We start from the raw sequence: 22,749 nt of genomic DNA on the forward strand, positions 1-22,749 counted from the left end.
TGATAGTTGAAACCACAATTACAAAATTTCAGCTGTAACTTTCACTGTTACACCTCCTAGATCAGTGGTTCTCAACCTTCCTAATGCTGTGACGCTTTAATTCCTCATGTTGTGGTGACCCCCAACCATAAAATTATACAAGCGTTCTTTCACATAAATTAAACCATAATTGACCAATGGCGTGAAGATCCATTGTTCATGATTGTATATAAATTGGGTTTTTTTTCTGGAGTTTCTCAGTACAGTTGTGTCTCTTGTCCCACCATGCCTATACTGCTCCAGACAGACGAACGCTCTCTCGATCTACCCCACAAGGCTGTTGTGTGGATGGCGCCCCCTGGACAAGATGCTTGCCCTGCCGCAACCCCTGTGAAAGGGTTGTTCGACCCCCAAGGGGGTCCCAACCCTCAGGTTGAGAACCACTGTGCTAGAGGTATTTGAAAATGCAATTAACAGCCTTGCGCAGGTCTTGCTAACTAAGGTACATGGCTTCCTTAAGTCATAGAATCATAGAATCATAGAGTTGGAAGGGGCCATACAGGCCATCTAGTCCAACCCCCTGCTCAACGCAGGATTAGCCCTAAGCATCCTAAAGCATCCAAGAAAAGTGTGTATCCAACCTCTGCTTGAAGACTTCCAGTGAGAGGTAGCTCACCACCTCCTTAGGCAGCCTATTCCACTACTGAACTACTCTGACTGTGAAAAACTATTTCCTGATATCTAGCCTATATCGTTGTACTTGAAGTTTAAACCCATTACTGCGTGTCCTCTCCTCTGCAGCCAGCAGAAACAGCATCCTGCCCTCCTCCAAGTGACAACCTTTCAAATACTTAAAGAGAGCTATCATGTCCCCTCTCAACCTCCTTTTCTCCAGGCTGAATATTCCCAAGTCCCTCAACCTATCTTCATAGGGCTTGGTCCCTTGGCCCCAGATCATCTTTGTCGCTCTCCTCTGTACCCTTTCAATTTTATCGACGTCCTTCTTGAAGTGAGGCCTCCAGAACTGCACACAGTACTCCAGGTGTGGTCTGACCAGTGCCATATACAATGGGACTATGACATCTTGTGATTTTGATGTGATGCCCCAGTTGATACAGCCCAAAATGGCATTTGCCTTTTTTACCACTGCATCACACTGCCTGCTCATGTTTAGTTTACAATCCACAAGTACCCCAAGGTCTCGTTCACACACAGTGCTACCTAGAAGCGTATCCCCCATCCAGTAGGCATGCTTTTCATTTTTCTGACCCAGATGCAGAACTTTACACTTATCTTTATTAAATTGCATCTTGTTCTCATTTGCCCATTTTCCCATTGTGTTCAGATCTCGTTGAACTCTGTCTCTATCTTCCGGAGTATTTGAAGATTGGAATAACGTTTGCTCTTTTCCAGTCTTCCGGGACATCTCCAGTCCTTAAAGAGTTTCCGAAGATGATGGACAAGGGTTGTGCAAGTTCTCTGGAAAGTTCTTTGAGTACTCTTGGGTGCATTTCATCCGGACCAGGGGATTTGAACTCATCCAGTGCAGCTAAATGCCTCTCGACAACCTCTCTATCCATGTTAACCTGCCACCCAGACACTATCCTTTGGCTACGGCCATCTCTTGATGTGCCTAAACACTTTGACCTGTGGGAAAAACAGATGTAAAATAGGCACTAAGCCTTTCTGCTTCTCTGCATCTTTCGTTAAGAGTTTGTCCATCCGCACCCAACAGTGGGCCTATTGCCTCCTTTACTTTACGTTTGCTCCTCACATAACTGAAAAATCTTTTCTTGTTACAATGGGCTTCCCTGGCCAATCTTAGCTCACTCTCAGCTTTGGCCTTTCTGATGATTGATCTACAGTGCCTAGTAACCTGTAGGTACTCTTCTTTAGAGCTCTGTCCTTCCCTCCATTTCCTAAACATTTTCCTTTTCTTTCTTAGTTCCTCTTGAAGTTCTCTGTTCATCCAAATAGGCTTCTTAGAGCTCCTGCAGTTTTTTCGTCTTTCTGGGATAGTCATTGATTGAGCATGCAATAGCTCTTGTTTGAGTAGCGCCCAGTCTTCACATGCTCCCTTCCCTTCCAGCATTCTCGTCCATGGTATGACACTCATCATGTCTCTGAGTTTATTAAAGTTTGCCCTACGAAAATCCAACATCCGCGTCTGGCTACAAGCTTCCTTGGTTCCCCATCTCAAAAGGAATTCTATGAGGACATGGTCACTTCCCCCTAGGGTCCCCACCTCTTTCACCTCATCCACCAACTCTTGCCTGTTGGTCAGTATTAAGTCCAGTATGGCTGAACCTCTTGTGGGTTCATCTACCATTTGATAAATGAAATTGTCAGCCAGGCAGGTCAGAAAGTTGCATGACTGAGGACGCTTCGCAGAGTTTGTTTCCCAGCACACATCTGGGAAATTGAAGTCACCCATGATGACACTTGTGAATCAAGTGAATCAATCCATTTGATGTTGGACTTCCTCATTTCCTGTTGCCTTCAGCTTTTATTTATTTTTATTTATTTTTTATTTATTTATCATTGCATTTCTATCCTGCCACTCCCACAAAGGCTCATGGCGGCTAACAATTATAAAAACTCCAATACATAAAACCCTATAAAACCCATAACATTATAAAACACAAAACACTTTTCTTAGCATTATTGTCTTTTCCAGTGACTTGTCTTCTCCCAAGATGACCAAAGTCTCAGTTCAGTTTGGGCTTGATTTGCTGTAGAACCAGTTATTTGTCTTTTTGACAGTCCATTTTTGTAAAATTTTGTATTTGTAAAACTCTCTTCCAGTATCACATTTCAAATAACCTTAGGGTTAGAAGTAGTTCTATGTTGGCAGAAGAAGGCTCCAGATCCTTCCCCTTACCCCAACCCTACATTTCCATCCTACTTTCATGCTCCTTTGTTCTTTAGTTACCTGGGGATGCTTGACTGAAAGATGCAGCGCTGCTGCTAACTCAAAGATATTGTATTTTAAGAGCATTATTTAAACAAGAAGACAAGTGTCACCCATATACATCCACTTCACTTTGGGTGTGGGACCCTAAAGTAGCCACAACTATGTATTCCCAAATATACGGGAAAGCATGGAGGAATGACAGTCTCCTCCATTCTCCCTAAATGATACCATACATCTAACTTTGAAGCTGAAAAAGTTACTGTTACCCTACTATTGTTTCTCAAATACTGACATCTGGATGAACACCAGTTCTGTTCTCATGAAGAAGATAAAATATATCCTTCCCTATTACATACTGCTGTCTACATCATTTCTTAAGAGCTAATTCGAATTCATATTTTTATTTCTGGCACACAGTTTTAACCTAAGACATAAAAGGTTGTAAAAGTCATGTACTGTACTGCCAGGCTATCCTTGTGTTCCTGTCCATCATCCTGTTCAGACACAGAAAGGGCTAATGATCTGTCAGCTAGGTAAATTCATTACCCAGAAGAGAATACTATGCTGCTTCTGCTTCCCATTCACAGGAAGGATTTCTTTCAGAATGATGCTGCATCTTGTATTCTCCTGGGAACAGTTTATGGTTGGCAGAAAGCACTAATAATAACAATTTACATTTATGTGGTTCAGGGCATGCTCTATATTTCTACTGTTAGATTATTTGTAATCCTACTACAGATTCATCAATCAGCATAATGGTACACAGTGAGAAGTTGCTGCTCCACTGTCGTGACCAGGTGACCTACTGATAATAATTTTCTGAGTTTTTCTTTATGAAAGATTTTGGGGTATACTGGAAGTAAGAACTGTAATATCATGCTGCTAGTGTTATAAAAATTATTAATGTAATGTAATTTTTTCTCTACTTGGTGTAGAGCTTGGTGTAGTGGTTAGGAGTGTGGACTTCTAATCTGGTGAGCAGGGTTCAATTCTGCGCTCCCCCCATACAGCCAGCTGGGTGACTTTGGGATCAGCACTGACAAAGCTGTTCTGACTGAGCAGTAATTGCAGGGCTCTCTCAGCCTCTCCTACCTCACAGGGTGTCTGTTGTGGGGAGAGGAATGGGAAGGCAAATGTGAACAGCTTTGAGACTCCTTCTGATAAGAGAAAAGCAGCATGTAAGAACCAACGCTTCTTCTTCTTTTCTTCTACTAGTGGATGCATGCATGTTAAACATACTTGTTGCTCTGAAATGGAATAACAGGCCATGGCTTGTCAAATTATTTGTGAAAGTCCCACTTCACTCATTTACTTAAACTACAGTTTGTTCATTAGCTTTTTAAAAATTGTTTTTAGTATTTTTTTTCTGTTGGCCATTAAACCAGAAGCAGAAGCACAATTAACAGGCTTAGTTATATTCTGTCTTGCATCATACAGTGTTCTCCTCATCCTTTTTATCTGCACAACCATCCTGTGAGGCAGATTAAGCTGAAACCAATTAACCCAGTAAGCTTCCACAGCAAGAAGGTATCCTAGACTACTCTGAAGCTCTAACGGTGAAACAACACTGGCTTTCATAGGGTGGCTGCTGTTAAATAGTAGCCAGCAGCTAGGTCTAGTTGAGTTATACAAGTTGGGTGATATCAAGTTGGGTGATATCAAGTCACACAGAGGTGGCTGCCAGGCCTAGCTTTACCAACCTCCAGGTGCAACATGGAGATCTTTCAAAATTAAAACTGAACTCCAGATGGCAGAGATCAGTTCCCCTAGACAAAATGACAGCTTTGGGGAGTGGAATATATGGAATTAGATTTGACTGATCCCTCTCCCCTCCTCAAATCCTGCTCCCCTCAGAATCTTCCACAAAATTGATAGTTAGGGGGGCAGGCAGGCAAGCAGATAGATAGATACCCTTTTCTGTTAAAATTCTACCTTTGGGCCCAGTGGCAGTGCCTAGGAACTGTCCATCTGGGCATGGAGCAATTCTGATGTTCCTGAGATCCACTGCCACAGCAGTTACTGCCCCAGGGCTCCAACAACACTGAAGCCGCAGGAAGCAGCTGCAGCCAGAGCCCTCAAAGGTAAGCATTTTTTTGAGGGGGGGATTAACTCCTTCCCATATATTTGTTTTAAGATTTCAGATTTTTCTGTAAACTTTGGCAGGGGGGGGCGTCACTCAAGTTCATGGTTGGGAGGCACACTTGGGAAATAATATATAAATAATATGAGACAATTTTGGGGAAGGCACTGGCAAACCATCCTGTATTGAGTCTGCCAAGAAAACACTAGAGGGCGTCACCCCAAGGATCAGACATGACCCAGTGCTTGCACAGGGGATACCTTTACCTATGAGACCATTTATAAGCTATTTTCCACAATGGTTCCAGCAACTCTGCTTGTGCAGGAGCTCATCACTGGGATTTTGTAATCTCAGGAACTGTCCTACACTGGAAAATACTGAAACATCTCTAACTCAACTAACATTTACTCAATCTACATGTTCTTTGTTTTGAGGATCCATGTACCTGATAATTTGTAGCAGAAACAGTCTAGCTGGGTTTGAGTTCCATGTACTCCAGTGTGATCTAAACTGGATGAATGCATATTCAGCCATGAACTGGGCTAATCTTTTGTGTGCTGATACATAATTTTGTGTTATAACATTAAAAAAAACCCAGCTGAGCATGCTGCTACCATGCATGCAATCATTTAGCACACACTGAAGCAGCTTTTTGTATGACTGTTACTTGCTGACATGTGTATATGAGGAAGTCCCAATGATTTAATGAAAACAAGAGTTTTATGCCTAACTAGCTTCCTATGTCAGCCTTTCTCTTTCTACTTCTAATTTAGTCCTTGATTAGATAAAACCACTGGTTTAGATGAAATATTGTTTGCAGACTACTTGCAAGATGATCACCCTCTCAGCACTTTTAAAGACAATAGCTTGGCTTTTTATAAGAGGAAGGATAAAAATGGATGAGGAAGGAAGAGACTCATAAAAGGTTTACACATACCTTTGCTTCAGTCCCCCCCCCCAAATGGTGATCAAGAAATGAATACTTCTTATAAGTGACCAATTTCAGCATGCCCTTTTATCTACAGGTTCGGTATGTATAGTTCAAGCCCTTTCAATTAAAACATGAAAAAGGAATTAAACTGCTAATTATCATATTTCATTCCAAGTCATAGGACTTTCACCAGACCCATTAAGTGGGAGCCAGTTCAACAACTAGAGCTACAGTATGTAAATTCATATCAGATTGACAGCAAAAGATACATTGCTTTGTAGCACAGAGTGTTTTTTTAAGGACAAAGCCTTGTTTTGCAATTCTGTTGCTGTGAAATTGAATCAAAAGAGTCCAGACACGTTTCAGCAACATTGGTCTTTATATAAGGCAAAGTTTGATTTTGCATCACAGAGTGTTAACAAAATAGAAATATTTGGTTGCTTATGTTTCATGTTCTTCAGGAACTGTGTGATAAGCTGTGCTTGTTTAACCTTTTCAGTAATTTGTGTCAGTTTTTTGCTTGGATGATTTCTATTTTAATAAGAATGTTTTGCTTGCAAAGGTTAATTGTGACCAGCCCTGAAATCTAATATCCTTTATCAATGGAGGTAGGCATGTAGATTTTATTGGCTATATTAGCTCACTAGCTTATTCTAGCCTCAATCAAAGGCCTAGCGGAAGAACACCATTTTGCAGGCCCTGCTGATTTAGATAGACCTGGGCATCAACTGTCAGTTCATTCTACCAAGCTGGGGCCATGGCTGAAAAAGCCCTGGCCCTGGATGCATTTCCTTCAGGTCGTTAGCAAAATCAGCATTTTGATATTTGACGATATCGTTCTAGGGGCATACTGGGAGAGGCGGTCCCTTAGATATGTGGGGCCCAGACCACATACAGCCGTCAAGGTTGAGACCAAAGCCTTTAACTTGATCCAGAATTCAACTCGCAGCCAATGCAGCTGCTGGAGAGTAGGTCATATATGGGCCTTCCATGGTGTCCTAGTAAGGACCCAAACAGCTGTATTTTGTAACAGCTGCGATTTCTGCATCAAGGCTAAGGATAGAACCACATAGAGTGAGTTACAGTTCTTTAGCCTTGAGGTTTCTGTCAAATGGATGACTGTGGCTTGGTTTTTCAGGGGTCAGATAGGGTGTGAGTAGCTTCGCCTGGTAGTGGTGGAAAAATGTCTGGTATGCTACATTCATGATCTGAGCGTCTATTGTAAGAGAGGCATTCAAGATCACTCCCAAATTCAGCTACACTCCATCAAGATGGGGAAGACATGTTTCCTCTTCCAGACCTTTCCTCCCTAGTCACAGGACCTCCACCTTCTTGGGGTTGAGTTTCAGTCAGCTCTGATGGAGCAATTCCATCACAACCTCCAGACACAGTGAATCCCAGGATGTATCTGGCAGGCCATCTGCATACTGATGGCACCTAAGCCAATGCCTCTGGGCCAGCTGAGAGCACATGAAGATATTGAATAACATCAGGAAGAGAACCACACCCTGAGGCACTCACAGCAACATAATTTTTCCTCCCTGATTGCTGTTGGTTTTGAGGACCAACAGAAAACGTAGGCCCAAGCCTTCACCTGATCTTGCCTCCTGGCAATGTTATCAATAGGTTTATTGTTTCTAAATATAGTTCCCTCAGTCATCATGTAGCCACTGAGACCCATCCTCCATTAATCTGTGAAATTCCCTTTTAAAGCCATCCATGCCTGAGGCCATCACTACTTCCTTTGGCAACAAATTCTACAGTTTAATCACTGATTGTATGAAGAAGGATTTTTTTTGTCTGTCTGGAATCAACTGCCCATCATGTCCTAAAGTTGCTTTGTGGTTGTTGTTGGTGTTTTTTTGCAAGAGGCAGAAAGTTCCCTCTGTCTACTGCATCATTTGATAAGCCTGTATCATGTTCCTGCTTAGTCATCTCTTTACTAAACTGACTAGCCCAAGACTTATCAGGCTTTCCTTACAGGAAACATATTCCATCACCTTAATCATCTTGGTTGCCCTCTGATGAACCATTTTCCAGTCCTGCAATGTCCTGAACTTCACACAGCATTTCAAATGAAGCTGCACCCCAGATCTATACAGGGGCATTATACTACTGACTTTTTTTCGCCAGTCCCTTTCCTAATAATCCCAAGGTAGAGTTTGTCTTTTTTTTCACTGCAGCATGCTAAGTTGACGTTTATATTGAGTTATCCACCATAACCCTAAGATGACTTTCTCTCACCCTATGAGCAACTTCAGAACTCCATTAATATGTAATTAGAGCTGGGATTTTTTGTATCAATGTTTATCACCTTACACTTATGACATAGAATTTATTTGCCCAATTTGATCTCTTCACAGTCAGCATTCGTTTTCACCATTCTGAATAATTTGACATTATCTGCAAAGCTGGCCACTCTCATATACTACACACTCCCATTCACAGATAATTTATGAACAAATTAAATAGCACTGGTCCCAGTACTGACACTTGTTGGACCCCACTGCTATGTTAACTTCCTTCCATAAAGGTAGCTGTCCATTCATTCCTATGGTCTACTTCCTTTTTTTAAAGCCAATTCTAAAACCATAAAAGAACACCATCTTCTTATCCCCTGCATACTAAAATAAAGTTCTTCAAAAATATTTATAGGCTGACACAGAACACATTATAACTGCATTACTGATCACATCAACATGCATTTAACAGAATTATAACAGTGCAGTGAGAGACTGGGTTCAACATGCAAATACCTGGAAAGTCACTCACTGATTTCATCAAAGCCTCTTCAGAATATTGATCCATGATCCACAGTATGGGAGGGAGGGGGAGAGGCATGAACAGCAATCTATGAGTAACACACAGTGATTTTAACCCAAAGGGGTTTTTTTTCAAGGTGAAAAGCAACTTTTTAAGACTGAGAACTTGAGCATAAGACTGGGAGGCAGGGATCAAGTGCTTCAACATTTAACTAGATGATTTTCTTTCTTAAAATAATCCTTTGCTGCTTTTTTCTGACCAGGAAAATGACCATTGGGCAGGGAAGGCATACAGCAGATCCTTCAGCCATAGTGCTAGCAGGTCATCTATATCCTCTGTGTTGCAATGGTAATGCCTCAGAAAGAACCAAGGGAGTTAGTTGATCAAAGGGGATGCAAATAGGCCTACCTGAGGAAGGCTGAATGAATAGATGATCAGTTAAAACACCTTTTTCAGGGACCATTCTCCTTCCACTATCATCTGGCGACTTAACCAGTCTGCTTAGATGTTGGGTCACTCCCTAAATATGTTTTGCTATGAATGATTGGAGATGTTTCTTGTCCCTGGGCAAAATTTTGTTCATCTCCTTGTGGAGCTCTAATGATCATGACCCTCCTTGGTTGTTTATATATGCTTTGGTGGCCACATTGTCTATGCGGACTAGTTCCCTTCAGCTGATCCCTGAAATGTTGTAAAGAAAGATACTGCCCACATTTTTAACATATTGATAGGAAGGAGAGCTTCTTGTGTTGACCATAAACTTGGGCTGGTTTTACCAGTAACTCTGCTCTCCACCCTGAGGCTTGTATCTGTAAACAGTTATATATTATGTTGTACGAGGAATCTTTTTCCTTGAATGAAATTGTCTCTAGTCCACCACTTTAAGCTCCGTTTCACAGCAAGTGGAACAAGAATGGTGATGTCCTTCTTGCTGGTAATTTGCTTTTGGTAAGGCATAGAAACCTTAGAAGCAGTCTCGAGTGAAACTGTCCCCACTGTATGGTATCGAGGTTCAACACAAGTAGACCCATAAGACTTGCATGAAGCATTACAGATGACTTCTTGCTCCTTATAATTGATGAGGCCATATTCTTTGTCTTCTCCATCTTCTTCCTGGTCACGAATAGGCATCACTCTTTGGTGTCTATGATTACCCCCAGATGCTCCAGTCCATGAGATGCTATCAGGGAGCTTTTTTGAAAGTTTGTCATGAAACCATACAATTGAAGAATGGACATGGTCTTCTTGGTGTTGACTGCAGCTAAGTGTTTGGATGCAGAGTAGATTAGAAAATCTTCCAGTTATGGATGAATATGAATTTGTCAGTATCTGAGAGCTACAACCAGATTTATTAGCATTTTCAAGAATACGCTTGGTGCGGTGGATAGGCTAAATGTTAATGCTCTGAATTGATAGTGTAGGTCAGATTTTCTCAACGAGGGTTACATGAAACCCTTGGGTTTCTTGATGGCCCTAGAAGGGTTTCCTGAATGAGTGGGAGTTAATTAATTTTAATGTATTTTTATGTATATTATGTATGCTATGTATGTATTTGTTAAAAAAAAATCAGATGATATGATATGACCATATGACCTGATATATATTTAACACATTTTTAAAAGATACGACCATATCAACATGACCCTGCCAAATGGGCTTGGGTTGGGTGGGAAGGGGAGGAGCCCCAAGTGGGCATGTACACAGCTATGCTTCTCAACCATATTCTGCATAATTGCCCCCCTTCTGGAGTTTCTCAAAATCTGAAGAATATTTCAGGGGCTTCTCAATGGTAAAAAGAAGTTGAGAAAGACTGGTATACTCTACACAGAAACATAGAAATCTTAGATGGCTCTCTATGATAGGAACATGTAGGTATGCTTCTTGGAGGTCTAGAGAAGTAGGGAACTCCCCTTTCTGAAGTTTCTCTATGATGGCACATAAGGTTTCCATCCAAAATTTCTTTAGCTTTATGAACTGGTTCAAGATCTTGAGGTATGGTATTGCCCTCCAAATCGTGTTCCTTTTGGGACTATTAAAAATGGAGAAGACTGATCTTTTGTTCTGAGACTGATAGAAGGTGTTTTATGGTCCTGGCTGTTCTGAGTCTTTTTCCCCAGATTTTTTATTGGGGGGGGGGGGGAGGGAAGGGACAATGGATCTTGCCAGTGGGAGAATCCTATGGATTAGTCTCGTGAGATACCAGGATTGTCCCAAGTATCCGTGAATAGGAGCAATCTTCCACCAACTTGAATGTTTGAGTAGTCAGGCCTTGGGCTGCTTGTAATCTCCCTGTTTGTCTCCTCTGTTGTTGCTTTTTCTTGGGAACCTAGTGGAGATTCCTCCTCTATGTAAGGACTGGTTCCAGGATGAATGCCTGTTGTCCTATCTGAATTGGGGTAGGGTAATCTGGGTGTGAAAGGAGTAATTACTGTAAGGTTTCTTGTTGGTCTTCTTAAGAAATTTTGACAAGTTTTTTGTCTTCTGATTCAATGATGAGCCTAGCCAAGGCATCTCCAAAATGCTATCCACTTGAAAGGGGCATGCTTTAACTAGAGCCTTGGAGTGCATGTTGGCTTGGCACAGTCTTAATCACTGCACTCTTCTATCTACTGAGGTTGAAGCCACAGCTCTGGTGTTAAAATCTGCTGCATCCAGAGTGGCATCTGTGATAAATGATAAGAGCTTTGAGAAGCCTATTGGCCCCTTCAGTGAGTCTGCAATTGCCTTCAAGTATGAACTAAATCAGCTTTCTAGCCCAAACAATGCCTGCATATGATACCATAGAAACAACAGATTAAGCTTTGAGAGACATGCCATTTTTGAGTGCATAATTGGCTTGTGCATCCCTTGCAGACCATTCCCCATCCTCTGATACAAGACCAGAAGTCTTTAGAACCACAATAAGAGTATCAACAATTGGGACTTGAAGAAAATCTTCTGCATAATCTCATAAATAATAAAGCTTTTAAACATAAGGAGGAAATTGTTTGTTTGCCCTTGGCTTCACTCACTCAACTCTAAACTCTAAACTGCCTTTCGAAATAATCAGTGAGAGGAAACATCCTCAGTGGAGTGTCCTTAGATGAGTACATTCTTTATTCCCTTTGGGACGCATTGATTTATGAGGACATAGCCTCTGTTCCTATGAGACTGGGGTCTGTTTTAATCTAAGGCTGCCAAGGCTTTGCAGAGTAAATATCAATACTCCTCACTCTTAAAGTATCTCTTGGAGTTTTAGAAGCTTCGTTTCCTCCAATTCTTCCTCATCAGAGAGGAAACACTCCTTCCTGGTATTGGTATCACTGAGTGAGAAATTACCATGGTTTCTGACAAGGCTGCACCACCCCCTCTTCCTTGCAGCTTTGGTTGCCCAGGAGTCTCTCTGCTAACTGGGCTCGTAATCCTGTTTCGTAAGGGGGAAGGAGAAGGGTATGAGACATATCTATTTTAGGATTTATCATACAGCCTATCAGTAGCTTAAAGTAGGGAATAAATCTCCACCTTAATAGGTTCTCTGATAACCTGTGATAAGACAGAGGATAAATTGGATTGCCCATGGGCACTTATGTTCCTCTCCTGTTGAGTGGATTTGCTTCCTTCCTCTGTCTCTGGTCCATCCAACTGTCTCTGGTCCATCTGTCTCTGGTCCATCCAACAAGGTAATGGCTTCAGGAGTCAATGCCTCCACAAAATGGGTGCCACATGGTGTTTACCCCTCAGGAGCCTCCAATGGCACCATGGCTGTGGTTTTGGTGTGCTTTCCCACCTTGCTGGTGGTCTCCTCAAGAGCTCAACATGGGATGACCCAAGAGGGTGTGTTCAATGGCCTCATTGTCTCCCAGCGTCTTGCCATTAAACAAGTGTCCATGTTGGTGTCAAAGAGAAACCCGTGGACCCCCATTGGGACAAGTCACAGCTCAATAGGTTGACTGCCCCCAAATGGCCAGCTGGCTCCCTTAATTCCCGCCGGGGAGGAGGGTAGCTGAAGATAAAAATGAATGAAGGTAAAGCTGCAGGTAGAACTTAATGGATGATTTAGGAAGGAGGTTAGAATGTGAGAGGTAAATAAACAGAATTAGATATCGGAAACAGTAAAGCCTGCTATACTGGCTGACTATGCTGCTCTCCCTAGCTGAGGCAGGAAAAGAACTGAGGAGGGGGTGATTCCCACAAGAAACAAGGAGGAGGAAAAAAGAGTTCCTGCCTCCTTGAAGCAAGGGGTTAAAATTAATCATAAGATACCTTCTGCCATAGAAGGAGAAGAGAACAGAACATAGGAGATAGGGCACTTTTACCCCTCTGGAAGAGAAGCATATGTAAGGTTTCTTCTTCTAAGATCACAGCATTCTGCCACAAACTGTAGTCTCCTACACAGCTTCTCATTATTCAGAAAAAAATATTGGGGCAAAGACAGGCAGTATAATGCATGTAGGCTGATCCAATAGGCAGTGTTGGATCCAAATGTTGATTTTATACTATGAGAGAAGTTGGACTGACAAAATAGGGATGACACAATCTATACTCCAATGTACCATAAGCAGAATACAGGAACTAAAACTGCACACAAGTAGATGATTCCAGAGGATACAATCAGCAAAACAAGCCAAATACCTATCACATACACTTATATCCACTATTTATACTATTCAGATGTGCTGTTTCTCTCCTACAACCATCCTTTCCCCTAGTATCTCCTAACAAAACAGGTAAGTCCTGTTCTGCTGATAGAAATACATTCCACATGTGGAAATTTTGCATGGGATCCAGCCCATTAACATGATTATTAATTTGTCTACATAATATATTTATTATTCATTCATCCATCCATTCTGGAATTTATAATCCACCTTATCTTTAGGAACTCAGGGTGCGTTACATTGTATAATACACATGCAAACCCCCTATAAAAATTAAAATTAATTCAGATTAATAACATTAAAACATTTACATTAAAACTTGTACATTTAAAGAATAAATTAACAGTAAATATTAAAATCGCTGTAGGGGTGGGAGGGGAGGATAATTCAGATGGATGGATGCCACCATCAGGCTGGGTTGTGTGGGTAGTGTGATAGCAGGGCCTATCCCTGCTGAGTTCTCCTCTATTGGGGGATCTGATGCATAGGAGATAGGGCCCTTTCAAAAATTCTTTTGGTAAAGTCCACCCCTGATCCCCCCCTCCCCCCAATTTTAAAATCAATGCTCGGGAGACTCAGCAATATTGTTGTGGCTGCTTAGCAATCTAAAATTACCAGTCTCAGAGGACATTCTTTTATTAAAACTACTAGTAGTAATGCCCATTGTGTCCTGTAATACAAAGCGCGCTAGCTCATGGCTTGGTGTGGGTTTAGTGCCTCACTTGAAAGCTGGCAATGTTAAGAGGAGGTCTCTCTGTGCACAGCAGTCTTGACCCTAGTCAGGGTTATGCACACCTATTTAGTGTGGAATTCCAGAACATGAGCCTACACCAATCTGGCAACCTTACCTCCTCTCTGCAATGTTTCTTTGTCCTGAAATAGGTCAGGGGGTGCTAGGTGGCTGCGGACACAATACACACAAAAGTGCCCGACTTCCAAACCTGAAGGAATATTTCCAGACCAAGGACAACTAACCTCCAGATGGGGCCTGGACATCTCCTGAAATTATTGCTCATCTCCAGACTATAAAGTGCAGCTCCCCAGGCAAAAATGGCTGCTTTGGAAGGGTGACTCTAGCATTGTACCCTACTGAGGTTTAGGGATGCTCACCTCCAGGTGGGGTCTGAAAGTCCAGGTAGAGTCCTGGAAGTACAGATTACCTCAAGGCAGTTAGACTGAAGGGAAAGCTCTTCTCCTTCACATGCACCCCTTTAAAAGGAATGCACATGACCACAGACATCCCTAGGCTAACACAGTCTGTTGCTTGGCTGGTTATGTCTGCTATTCTGAAGCCTGAGGCCGCAAGGCCAAGTAGTTGCCTAATAAAAGTGGATCACCTAATTCCCCCCAAAGTCTCACTGTCAACTTTCCTGTAAAGTTAACCCCCACTTAAGATTCTGGGCCACTTATTCCTTCAATTTCATAGGACCTTCCTGTCAAATACTGATTTTTATTTACCAGGCTAGGTTGAGAAAAGTCAATTCTGTTCCTATATCTCTCCAGCCATTTACTTGTTCACCATTTACAGTTTTAGGCTGTAAATATTCTTTATTTAGATCTTCCTGCACTTGCCAGATTCACGGGACCCATGCTGGTTTGTTTGTCTGTCTGTTTTTGCCCCAAAATAGAGTTGCTGGTAAGGGCTGGCCCATAGCCCAGGTGTGGCACACTTGCACCACTCCACCCCAGGCTGCAAGCCTCTACTACAGCGGTTATCAACCTTACCTTCGCAGCGACCCCAACATGGTGGCAGCTGGTGCAGCAGCAGCAGCATGAGCACACGAGGGCATCATGCATGCGCATGCGGGTGGCGTGCATGCGCATGCGCACAACAATTGAGGCACGTGGAGGCAGCCATTGCCATGGCTCCGCCGCCTCCACCCACCAAGTGCTGGTGCCACTGCACGCTGTCGCCACCTGCCGCCACCTACCACCACCTCCGCGGGCAACCTGGCAACCCCCAGGGAAGGGGCCAGGCGAACCCAATTTGGGTCCCGCTTATAAAGATCAGCTCCCCAGGCAGTAACAGCTGCTTTAGAGGGTGGACAGGGTTGTTGTGCAGAAGAAAAATTAAAGGCCTCTCAAGCAGGTTGTTGTGGAGATTTAACACTTGAAATAGGAGGCAAAAGAACCTCTGCAACAGCATCCGGTTTCATCTGCACAACAACCTTGCGCTGTAGGCCTCAAATGTTCAGAGAGTGGTGGAAAAGAGACACACATGGCTTGGCTGTGTCTTCCCTCCAGCAGTGAGGGTGGCCACAGCAGTATTTTAAGTGAGAAGGGGCTTTCTGTGGCCTCCCTGTCAGCTAGCAGTTAGGCAGAAGGGAAAGCTTCCCCCACTCAAAAAGAAAGCTTTTGAGATTCCCTCAGTCTCCCCTGTGTTGCTCTCAGAAACACGTCCCTCCCCTCAGTCAGGAGCTGTTAGAGGCCTGAAGGGAAAGGTGTGTATGTGGAATCCTGAGCAAGAGCAGCAATTGGCCCTGGGGGAGGGGAGATTACACCAATAGGAGTCTTTGGAACCTTCAGCATGTTGTCAGAATTATGAATCACTCTTTATGTACATAGATGGGTATCAATCCATCCATCCATCCTAAATAGCAATTATGGTCCCCATCTGTGGATATCAATATCTGTGGATCAGGGACAAACTGATACTAAACAGATTTTCCTACAAACCTGGGAGAAATTCAGCTTTTCAGAAAAATCTGAAACTAAAAAGATACATTAAGAGGGTTAGACCTGGAGCTGTGTTGGGCTTAGTGATGGGAGAAGAAACTTAATTCCCCTCCAAGTAGTCTTCAGGGCCTCCCACTTGTTTCTATTATTTGGAGCAGTCTTAATCTGCCAATATAGTTTATTTTTTGATTTAATATTTTTCTGCAGACTAAAGATTTCTTTGAGGTATGCAGAGAAATCCCTCCCCCCAGGTGTTCCTACCTCCAGGTTTGCTGATCCACACTCTATGGCCCTGTCTGGACTTAAATATATGGTAAATGGAGATAGGATGATATTGGTTGCGGTGACTCACACATTTTACAAGTATTCTGTCCACATTTGCTTCTATCCAGGATAGTCTGATCTACAAGCCTATAGGAGCACATATGTAATCACCCAGTTTCTGGAAGGCCAGTTCATTAATAAGAGCCATTAATGTGACAAATGTGACCTTTACAGCTCAGAAAGGGAAGCCACTCCTCCAGACAAGGGTATGACCTTTAAAACCAATCTTCCTCTTCCTCGTCTGTTTCTGTTTCTTGCACCCTAGTTTTCTTCCTGTTACACATACAGTTAAGTCCAGATTATTGTCATGCTGCTTCTGATTCATTTCATTTTCACACACTTTATATCATTTATTTTAAGAGTGGTCTCTCTTTTTAGCCCCTGCAGCTTCTCTTTCCCAATATGATGAAGTGCATGTAGTGTCAGACTAGGATCTGGCAGCATGAAACTGAGCAGGTGACCTTGAGCCAGTCAGTGTCTTCTGGTCTAATGTGCCTCAGGAACCTGAACCCGGTACACTGCTCTGAGCTATTTGTAAAAATTGTGGATAAGATACAGGTTTTCCTCACCACCACCCAGTCTCCCATTTATCTCAACTATTCTTGTACACTTATCTCTGGCATAACATGTTAAATATATATATACAATACAATATATAATGCAATTGTTTCAATGGGATCTGCACTGCCCTTCTTTGGTGAAGGGGACTATGTTAATAAATCCTCTCCCACGACCACAAAAATACCCATGACTATAATTTATTTCCCATATTTCAGATCCATGTCACCTTCTTGATCACTACATAATTAAAATGAAACAGATGAAAATCACATGTATTTGATGTAGCATATTATTAAATTAACCATGTTAATGTTAACGGATTTGATGCATACAGTTGAAAAATGTGCTATGATCTGAGAGATTCGTCCTTCAGATTTTGCCTCTGCTACAAACTCTATGTGGCTTTAGGCAGGCCACTGTCTATAAAATCCTCAACTGCAATATGCAGATAATTAATACTGGCCTACCCTACAGGATTCTTGAGAGGACTGAAGTGCTATACAAATGCTAAGAATCAATATTCAGTGGGAGGAACATGCTAAAATGCCATTCAAATAAATCCCAGCCAAATGAAATCAACTGCTTATTCCCCCACCCCCAAATATTCCTTTGACTCATGAAGTTAAAGTGTGCCCAACCCTATGTAAATAAATAAATAAGTAGATGAATGAGTGAATTCTTAAGCTATATTAACCAGTTCAGTACAATTTAACAGAAAGGCAGACAAACTAGTTTAGTGAGTTGCTGTATATCATTGGTACTTTATACTGTTAGGAAGAACAAGGTGTCTTTCAGTTTCTAAGGTTAAATTGCTTGTAGCTTAAAGCACAAATAATTCATTCTAATTTTTTTTAAGTTTGATTTGAATTCTGAAGGTATTTTTTTAAAGAATGCATTCTAATTTTTCTAGAAAATATTTGATTTATATCCTGATGACTTACCTATTTTTTATTAAAAAGCTAAGCATTTGTTATTTTTAATAAGAAATCAGTTCAGCAAACATTGGAGAACAGCTGCACTAATGAGCACTGTCCTGTTAGTATCTATACATTCCATAGGATTAAAACCAATCTTGCAAATTTGCAATTAAAACTCTAGTAGTATCAACTTCTGGCTGTCAAATAATAGATTAGAGATGTTGCTGGACTTGCTTTCTTGAACATTCTGTTTCACACTATCCTAGTACTAGCCTTTGCAGTTTTCTATAATTTATTATTTTTTGCCCTGAAGGAGGATTGTGAGCTTCATAACATTGTTCTATGAACTGTCTAGTTAGACTTAGCAAACACATGACAAGAAACTACATTACATCAAAGTGAAGAGACAAGAAGGGGATGCCCAGAATCAGGTCCTCACTAGTGAAAAGGTCAGGAACATGGGTCATAAGACAAGAACACTGGGGACCAGGAGGCAAGCCAAGTACCAGGAAGCGTACACAGAAAGTCCCAAGCCAAGGATAAGGGCCATTAGAGGAATGATTTCCATAAATGAGGGCCCTAACCTCACTGTATGCATACAAAGACAGGCAAGAGGCAAGGTGCCTTTTGTGTCTACACGACGCATCCTTCCAGAAGGAAATAAAAGGGGAAAAGCCACACTATATGAATTACAATCCTCCTGTGGATACAGACACCAATAAAAATATGTACATAAGTGTAGAGCTTAAATAACTAGACTTAAAATATGTAAGCATGCCTAGTATTAGTAGGGAAGGTATTGGCAACAGTAGCCCCACTAAAGAATTTTGCTTGGCACGCACAGCTGGTTCCTCACACAAGCAATCAGAGCAAGTTGTTCTTATCATCTCACAGACCACTATAGCCTCCCATCAGGTCCAAAGGTCAGGTGCTGGAGCTCAGTTGTTCTAGGGAGCAATATTCTAAGTCACAGCCTCTATGTCCCACTGCTGCTGCATATTTAATTTTTTTAAGCCATAAGGGGAATGATCCATTATCTCTTCAAAGCATCTGCAGGTACAGACTTACCATTTTCTGGCTGGTCCTTAATATCAGCATCACTCGGCTGGCTTGGACTTTCAGACTGACTTGAATCTGAAAAACATAAAAGATGACCAAAAATGACAGGATTCAACTATGGAAAGGTGGCAGATGTTCTCCAAAGTCTGGATATTCAAATGAAATGTATTAGGTTGTTTTATTTTTGTACAACTAGTATATGAGAAGTATGCAGGATAATATCCTTGAACTCTTTGATTATTAAACTGGATTTTATGAAATGATTGTATAAAATGATTCTATGATTCTATGGAAGTGAAATAAATTCATTTCTGATGTGCTGTATATGAGAAATTGTACACCATCAAAATGTATAATAAAGCAAGATCTTAGAACTACTCAGACAACCAAGAACTTTGGATATGTAACCTTCAATTGAGTTGTACTATTTTTACTACTGTAATTATTTTCAATGTGCTAAAGACCTCCAGTTGAGCAATTAACTTTTTTGTGCTTATATTATTATTTATTCTTGTGGTTTAATGAGCTAATTCTCAGAACCTTCTGAATGAATTTTGGCCTGAATAAAGGCATGTGTGGGCTGAACAACATTCTTTCCCAGCTTTAAATACTAGTTCTATCCTGCTAGGTAGAAGGGCTCTATTAATCTAGAACAGCCAGAAGAACTTATTTTTTCCATCAAATATCTCCTAATTTACTCTACAATGGCTCTGGGAATACTACAGAGCTATTACAGCAACAAAAACTCAGAAGTCCAAGACTAAGGAACAACTTGAAACGTAATTTCTTGTAAATAGATGATGCTAAAATGAGAAAGATTTGCTTCCAAATAGATACAATTAAGCTCAAGGTATAAGTCTGAATTCAGCTCATTAAAAACGTAAAGACACAACTGTATTCTGGAAAGTCTTTTATGAACATTTATATATGAGAATATTAGTACATGCAATGAATTTAGAAATGAACATCCATGAACGACTAAAAAGCTTTTTGGGTTTTAACTACATATATTTGCATATAAACCAGATTCTGAAATACTGACATTTTAATCGATTATGTGTAAACAAGTTTCAAAGCCTGTTCATGAGAACAGGCTTTGAAAGCCCCCCCCCCCGCGCCATGGCCGCCCTGCAGACACATAGAGACACATTGCCCCAAGGTACGGCATTTCTGGGATTGGTGGGAAGGCCTGCTTCCCCCCCCCGGCAGTGGCACGGCCTTCCCCTTCAGCCTATACCCGAGGGGAAGGCCTCCTTCTTTACTCACAGTGTCCTGCCACTCCTCTGTTGCTTTCTGGCCTGTCCTGGTGAGAGCCTAGAAGCCTGTCCTGGTGAAGGCCTAGAAGCCTTTCTGGCCTGTCCTGATGAGGGCGTAGATTGTGCCCTCACCCGATTGGCTAGAACTGCTGTCTGTCCTGGTGAGGGGCAAATTGGAGGGCGCTCTGCGCCTTCCGATTGGCCTCTCACCCAGACTGGTCCCACCCACTTTCCGCCCTAACTTTCCACCCACTTTCCGCCCTAAGGGAAAGATGATGTTAGATCTGGCCCTAACCTAAACTGAATTGCAGCAGTTTAATGCCATTAATTCCACGATTCTTCTAGTCTGCAGTAATATGGGACAAAAACAAAGCTTAAAAATGAACTCTGAAATTAAAACACACTCTTAAAGTACAAAGATTAATCCGGATTTTCAGTAGGGCATTTTATAGAGCTTTCCTCAGACCATCCTGTCTTAGCAATATGCATGTAGGGTATTGTACATTTGAATCTCAACTAGCGACACAATCTCCCAGAAAATTGATTTACTAGCTTTACATATCCTAGGAAGGGGTAATGTACAGAAACATTTAGAAATGTGCTTTTTCATGTGTATATATCTATTGCTTTCTGATTAGTATGCAGAAAATTGCATGTTTAAATCCATGTGTTAAAATCTGCTAGCACATGGGATTGTACCATGTCTTGGTGTCTCAGAAAATAAATATGCTTTATTCTTATACACTGTAAAAAACCAAAAAACAAAAACCAGACAGCAACAATGGATACAGATGATCGAATGAGAACAAGGTTTTAATGATAAACTCTTAACAGTTTGGGTCAAATGCAATAAGTAGAGGGGGAAAAATAATGAAATGGATCCAAAATAAATTTTCCACAAACAAAAGGGGCAATTTTGTCCATCCCTCTTTCTGCTACAGCCCCCCCCCCATTGTTTTTCATGGTTCCCTATCTCAAAACAGCAGTATTATATGAAGATGCAGTGGGAGAGGAGAGGTACAAGATTTCTGTTCCTATGATAACATTTTTAGCTTAGTTCCAGCCCAATGTGTTAAGTAAAATGATGATCTCATGAATATTTGGAATCTATACAATTATTATATATATAAAATAGTTTAAATTTATTATCACTTTCCTGCTATTTATAACCAGGCCAATTATTTAATTTTATTGATTTAACATCTGACCTTGGTGACAGTTTCTATGTCAGGATAATTTAAGTATTTTAAATGGTGCACCAATATGAAGAACATTCAAAATGTAGACATTGCATGCAGCCCAATCATATGCAGGTTTGAAACTAGTCCCATTCAATTACAAGTTGTCTATAATTTCCATTATTTCGTATTTCTAAAATCCATAACAAATCAACTGTCACTAATATGATGAGATAAAAACTCCCAATATTTAATTTATAAAAATTAAATGTAACTTTAATTAATATTTGAATTAATATTGTATTAATTTGAGTTAATATTGTATTCAGGTTAACCATTCATTTAAATTTCTTCTCTCATCTCTTTCTACACATACACAAAAACACACATACACAAGAAAAAGCAAAGTGTTGCTGTAACTTCAATAGCCTGCACTGTTTATAATTGTCTTTTTCAGTGTTGGTGTTACTACCAGCTATATTCTACTTCCTATAATAATTAAAAGCAGCTCTAGAAATTGAAAATCAATCCAGTTAGAAGACTTTTTCAAGTCCATTTTCATTGTAGACACAGATCTCACTGATGTGTTTAGCTATGGCTAGTAACAAGACTTACAAAATTATAGAAATAGAATTGGCAAAATCCAACCAAATGTAAGATCTTTTTAATGCATTCATTTCCGTGAAACTACGTTAAGCAAAAGGATAATTCTGTCCTTGAAGTCAATGAGATTTCAAATGGATTATTACTAGTGTTCAAGCATGAATATAATATATTATGTAGAACCACAAGCATTATATGATATTGAAGAAAACTGAACAAGACAGAACAAGACAGAGCCATGTGGCAATACTACTGAGTATACTAAGCAATGAGTAATAACTGAATATAAAAATATAACTAAAGCATAATAGAACTAAACAATTATTTTCTATACTGATACTGATTCATATTGATGAATAAACTGGAAAACAGATTAGGAAAATATTCAGCTAGTGATGTAGCATCCAATTTCACATTCAGGTTTTCTAGAGGTTTTTCAACTATTACAGATAGGATTTCTGACTTTCACAGACACAGTAATATTATATCAAAATCCTAAATCTAATCTTGAAACTTTATCAATCTCCAAAGTCAGAGAAAACTGTGGCCTTTTAGCTAACCTAGTGGCCTCTCTCTTTTTTTTTAATTTGGAGTCCTGTCTTCTATTTTTTTTAGTAGGAGTTCTGGAACATGGATAAGTAAATTTATAAATCTTTTAACAATCAACATTGAGAACAATCTTGCTGATCCTGACCCATAAAAATAATTTCTGTCGGGTAATAAAACTGGAATATATATTTGCATAAGGCTATGAATACGAGAATGAAATAAAATATTAGGACAAATATATATAATTTGATCATTGAACTATGTGGAAGGCGTCCATTGAAAATGTACTTTTCAGGTAATATGCAATAAATAAAATTCTACC

At 40.7% G+C, this 22,749-nt stretch overlaps 1 protein-coding gene across 13 annotated transcripts in view; it reads right to left on the reverse strand.

Annotated features, from left to right (window-relative positions):
* The window catches only part of NFIA (nuclear factor I A), a 592,830-nt gene that overhangs the window by 169,193 nt on the left and 400,888 nt on the right, over positions 1-22,749 (reverse strand). For 7 of the 13 annotated variants that reach the window (XM_077333540.1, XM_077333539.1, XM_077333533.1 and 4 more), the window contains exon 3: positions 18,851-18,916. In XM_077333540.1, coding sequence (XP_077189655.1) covers positions 18,851-18,916 — 66 coding nt within the window. Of the gene's footprint in view, positions 1-18,850; positions 18,917-22,748 lie in introns of all 13 variants that reach the window. The other 6 variants (XM_077333532.1, XM_077333538.1, XM_077333531.1 and 3 more) reach the window with 1 other exon arrangement.

The sequence above is a fragment of the Paroedura picta genome, chromosome 4 (assembly GCF_049243985.1).
Source record: "Paroedura picta isolate Pp20150507F chromosome 4, Ppicta_v3.0, whole genome shotgun sequence".
NCBI classification, from domain to species: Eukaryota; Metazoa; Chordata; class Lepidosauria; order Squamata; family Gekkonidae; genus Paroedura; species Paroedura picta.